The sequence below is a fragment of the Silene latifolia genome, chromosome 3, assembly GCF_048544455.1.
Source record: "Silene latifolia isolate original U9 population chromosome 3, ASM4854445v1, whole genome shotgun sequence".
Taxonomy (NCBI): Eukaryota; Viridiplantae; Streptophyta; class Magnoliopsida; order Caryophyllales; family Caryophyllaceae; genus Silene; species Silene latifolia.
This window is the reverse complement of record NC_133528.1, coordinates 145,733,481-145,737,596: the sequence shown is the minus strand read 5'-3', so window position 1 is coordinate 145,737,596 and position 4,116 is coordinate 145,733,481. Positions and strand designations below refer to the sequence as shown.

The 4,116-nt window shown below is 35.5% G+C and overlaps 1 protein-coding gene across 1 annotated transcript; it reads right to left on the bottom strand.

Moving 5' to 3' along the window:
• Positions 1-492: 492 nt before the first annotated feature.
• On the bottom strand, positions 493-2,760 carry LOC141648301 (myb-related protein 308). Its single transcript, XM_074456844.1, has 2 exons — positions 2,092-2,760; positions 493-1,438 (listed from the first exon to the last, which is right to left on the bottom strand). Exons 1-2 carry the CDS (start codon positions 2,352-2,354, stop codon positions 967-969), a joined length of 735 nt encoding a protein of 244 aa, XP_074312945.1. The 5' UTR covers positions 2,355-2,760; the 3' UTR covers positions 493-966.
• Between the last annotated feature and the right edge of the window lie 1,356 nt (positions 2,761-4,116).

The following is a 4,116-nucleotide window of genomic DNA, read 5'->3' as shown; positions in this document are numbered from 1 at the left end:
AAGTGACCTGATTTTTTCAGTGGAGTGTAGTCTCCAACGGTTCACAATTACTGTCTTTTGTAGGGTAAGTTGCACCTATAATTCTATCTTCTAGAAGTATAAACAATGTTTATGTTACTTTAATTGGATTTTTTTTTGAATTGCAACAAATTGTATATGAATTGGTTGAGGTAGATTCAAGATTCACATTATATAATATTGAGTTGGTAGCAAATTCAGCAATTATGATTCTCTCCATTTCTTAAAAGAAATGGAGGGTCCATTTCTTATCAAGGGTCAAGATTTCATTTCACGGCGATTTAACGGTCCATGTTTTCAATCGATAAATAAAGAAAAAATGCAATAGAAAAAAAATGTGTAATATTATATTGTAATGTGAGAAGAAATGGACAAGAAATGGAGAGAAAGAAATGGAGAGGATCTTTGCTCCAAATTCAGAGCGTAACAAACAATCTAAAATTATCTACCGTACCTTTGAGATTTTGGGTTCCATTCGTAGATAGTAATGAAATGTATTAACAAATGTATAAGGAATAGCAAAATTTAAAACATGCTAGCGTGATACACTTATAATGAACAATGAATTAGTTTCTTGAAAATAGTTTTTCACGAGTCATATTCATGTAAGAATTTACATAATATTAGTTACTAATCATTCGAGACGTGATTACATGGAGAATTAGAAGGATTTATAAGTATTATCACAAATCTCTTTTTCACATTCGTCCTCATCTAAGCAGCGGTGGAGCTTAGCCGCTTAGGGTTAGCAGCGACACTCACCCCAGCTGAACATTAAAAACTTCCAATATTTTGGTTAAATTTTCGAAATTTTTCAATCATGTCATTACTCGTTCACATCCGTTGAAATTTTTCGACCCGGCCCCTTAACTACATGGCTCCACCACTAAGTAAGCTTAACAAAACTAATCAAATCAAGTTTCAAATGTGAAAATTTCTCTAATTTGTTTACTTCATCTCCAAACTTCTCAACTCCATAGAACCATTGTTTCTCAACCCTAAGAAATCATGGCAAATACCAACACCATTATTTTTGCTACCACTAAACTCAACAATATTTAAATCCCCGGAATTCCCTTGGCATGGAGGACTAATTCTCAAATCAAGATTCAAATCAGGGCATTTCTCTAATTTTGGTTCCTTAATTTCTTTTTGATGAAATAACATTTTCTCATCATTAAGTTCCAAGATTTCTTCTTTCTTGAGGTTTGTAATTGGAGCTGAAAATGAGATTGTCGTCGTCGTCATTGTTGTTGTCGTCGTCGAAGAAGAATTTGGATGAGGTGAAACTTCATTGAGAGGTTTATGAGTGACAGGATCAATTCCTCTGTTTTGAAGCTTTCGTTTGATATGGGTGTTCCAATAATTCTTAATTTCGTTATCTGTTCTTCCCGGTAATCTCCCCGCGATTAGCGACCACCTATAAATTTACCCACAAATTAATTTCCATTAGTCTAATGCTAGTGCTAATAAATTAGTTAGTCTCTAGACTCTCTACTAGCTCAATTTATATCCCAAAATTATTTCAACAATTACCATACCAAGACCATTAGTCCAAAAATGTAAGTTCAGCTAGTTTTGTTTAAAACCGTCTTAATCCGACAATATTGTTTAAAACCTAGATATGTAGGGTCTTACTAACTTACTTGTAACCTTAACTAGGCAAGGTAACAAAGTAAAAATATTTAATTTATGACCTTAAACTAGGGAAGATATCAAAGTTAGAAATTCCTCAACAACATTTTTTTAACCAAATATTATAAACTTAAAAAATAATAATTCAAAACATCGTACCAACCCCAATAACCTACTTCCTCACAAAATTCATGTTTAATTAACACCTAACAGTTAACCGTGAGTCTCTCCTAAGACAGACATATCCATCATAAGAATAAAACAGGTTAAACATCTTATCCGATAGATGGATGGAACAATTTTTTTGCTAATCCTAGACATTTTTATTTTTGTCTCAAAAGTATATCATTAAGTTTAAGACAGATACGCCCGTCTTAGACAAGAATATCGACTTTTGGTAAATAAAAACAAAGTATGTTCAAGGATGTGAGAACTCACTTGTTACCAAGAAGACCATGCAACATGATAATAAGATCATCTTCTTGTGGAGTAAAATTGCCTCTCTTTAAATCAGGTCTCAAATAATTAATCCAACGAAGTCTACAACTTTTACCACAACGCAGTAAACCAGCTGCCTTAGGAAGAGACCTCCAACATCCTTCACCATGAGATTTTATGTATGCTATCAATCTATCATCTTCTTCTTTTGTCCATGCTCCTTTGTTTGTGTGTGCTTTCTCACAACATGGGGACCTCCCCATTTTTATAATTTTACTCACTTTATATTAAACTAATTATCCTTAAAAATAATAATAATAATAATATTAGGTTTAAGGGTTTTTTATTAATTTTTGTAAATAAAAGGGGGAATTTGTTTGTTTTTAAGTAATTGATGTTAGAAATGTTGAATTTCTTGTTATGGTGAATTGATGATGATGATCATTTTGGGGTTGAATGAAGCAAGAAAGGTGAACCTTTTAATGAGGATTTAGATGGGTTTGTAATGTTTTATAGGCAATTGACATGGGAAGAGAAAGAAATGGTGTGTAGGTGTGAGTTGGTGAGATATGTTAGATGGGAAGTGGCTAGAAGGGTTTACTCTTTGAGGATTAAATACTCTATTACAAGGTAGAGCTTATGAATAAAAAGCTATGTCAATTTTCCTCTATTTCATTCCGTTTTTTCTCAATAGTCCATATTTTATTCGAGACGATTTAACAGTCGGTTGTTGTCTGTTGATAAGGTAAAAAAGAAATAATGATTTACATTATCATATTAAAAGAAATGAAAGAAAATGGAGATGATCTATACTATATCTTAATTATACTTGTATAGATAGGTATAATGTATACACCACAAAAGTGGGTAAGTATATCGGTTTTGTATTATGAGTTGTTAGAGATAATACATAATCTATGATTATGATATTATTATGATATTGCTTGCTTATTCTATCCGTCATATATCGTGTATATTTAGCATATATCTTGTGTATCATATCTTTAATTATATTGTGTATCTAGGGTTTCATAGGTTAGCTTCTTGTTAGTCTTGTATATAAACCTATTGTATTCATCATTCATAATCAAGTTAATCTTATACATTTCCCACATGGTATAAGAGCCTTCAAAGATCCATCCTCCTTTCTTCTCCTCTTCAACGACAAATTTTTTTCTCCATGGCTGGTCAAGCACAAGTTTTGCCCAATCCCGCCGATCCCAAAAATCCAATTTTCGCTGTTAACTTTGCCAATGTTATCGAGCTTTCCCCTTCGACGTATCGTGCTTGGTCTCGTCAAATAGAAGACCTGCTTATTGGCTACGATCTCATCAAATTTCTGGATGGAACTCATCCATGTCCACCCGCCATAATCAAGGACGACAAAGCTGTCGACTCCTCCAATCCTGCTTACTTTACATGGCTCCGTCAGGACAAACTCCTCAGTGGTGCTCTTCGAGGAACCATATCCTCTAGCATCACCAATTTGCTCCTTGGTGCCACCACTACTGCCGAAATATGGACTACCCTTAAGTCCACCTATGCAAACCCGTCTCGAGGCCATATCCTTCAAATTAAGGATCGTCTCGATTCGATTTCCAAAGCTAATCTCTCTGCCACCGAGTATATGCAGGCCATTCGCTCTTGTGTCGATGAGCTTGCTGGTTTGGGTAAGACCATGGACATCGAAGATGTCGTCTTTAAGGTTCTCAATGGACTCGATTATGAAACTTATCGCTCTCTTATTGAGGCTGTGCGGAATCGCGATACTCCGATTTCGTTTGACGCTCTTCATGAGAAACTCCTGCAATTTGACCTCTCCCTTAAACACACCACCACTGCCTCATCCAACCATCATACCCCTGCCTCTGCCCATGTTGCTTATCACCATAAAAATCGCTCTTATAATCGACCCCCCCCCCATCCGCTGCCCCTGGTATTCTTCCCTTACCCGCCTCCTCCTCCGCTGCCTCCCCTGCTTCCACCACCGCTGCCACTCCCTTTAAAGGGAAGTGTCAATGGTGC

Coding starts and splice junctions, on each gene's coding strand:
- LOC141648301 (XM_074456844.1), bottom strand. CDS start 2,354: ATGGGGAGGTCCCCATGTTGTGAGAAAGCACACACAAACAAAGGAGCA. Junction 1,439..2,091: donor CATGGTCTTCTTGGTAACAA/GTGAGTTCTCAC, acceptor GTAAATTTATAG/GTGGTCGCTAATCGCGGGGA.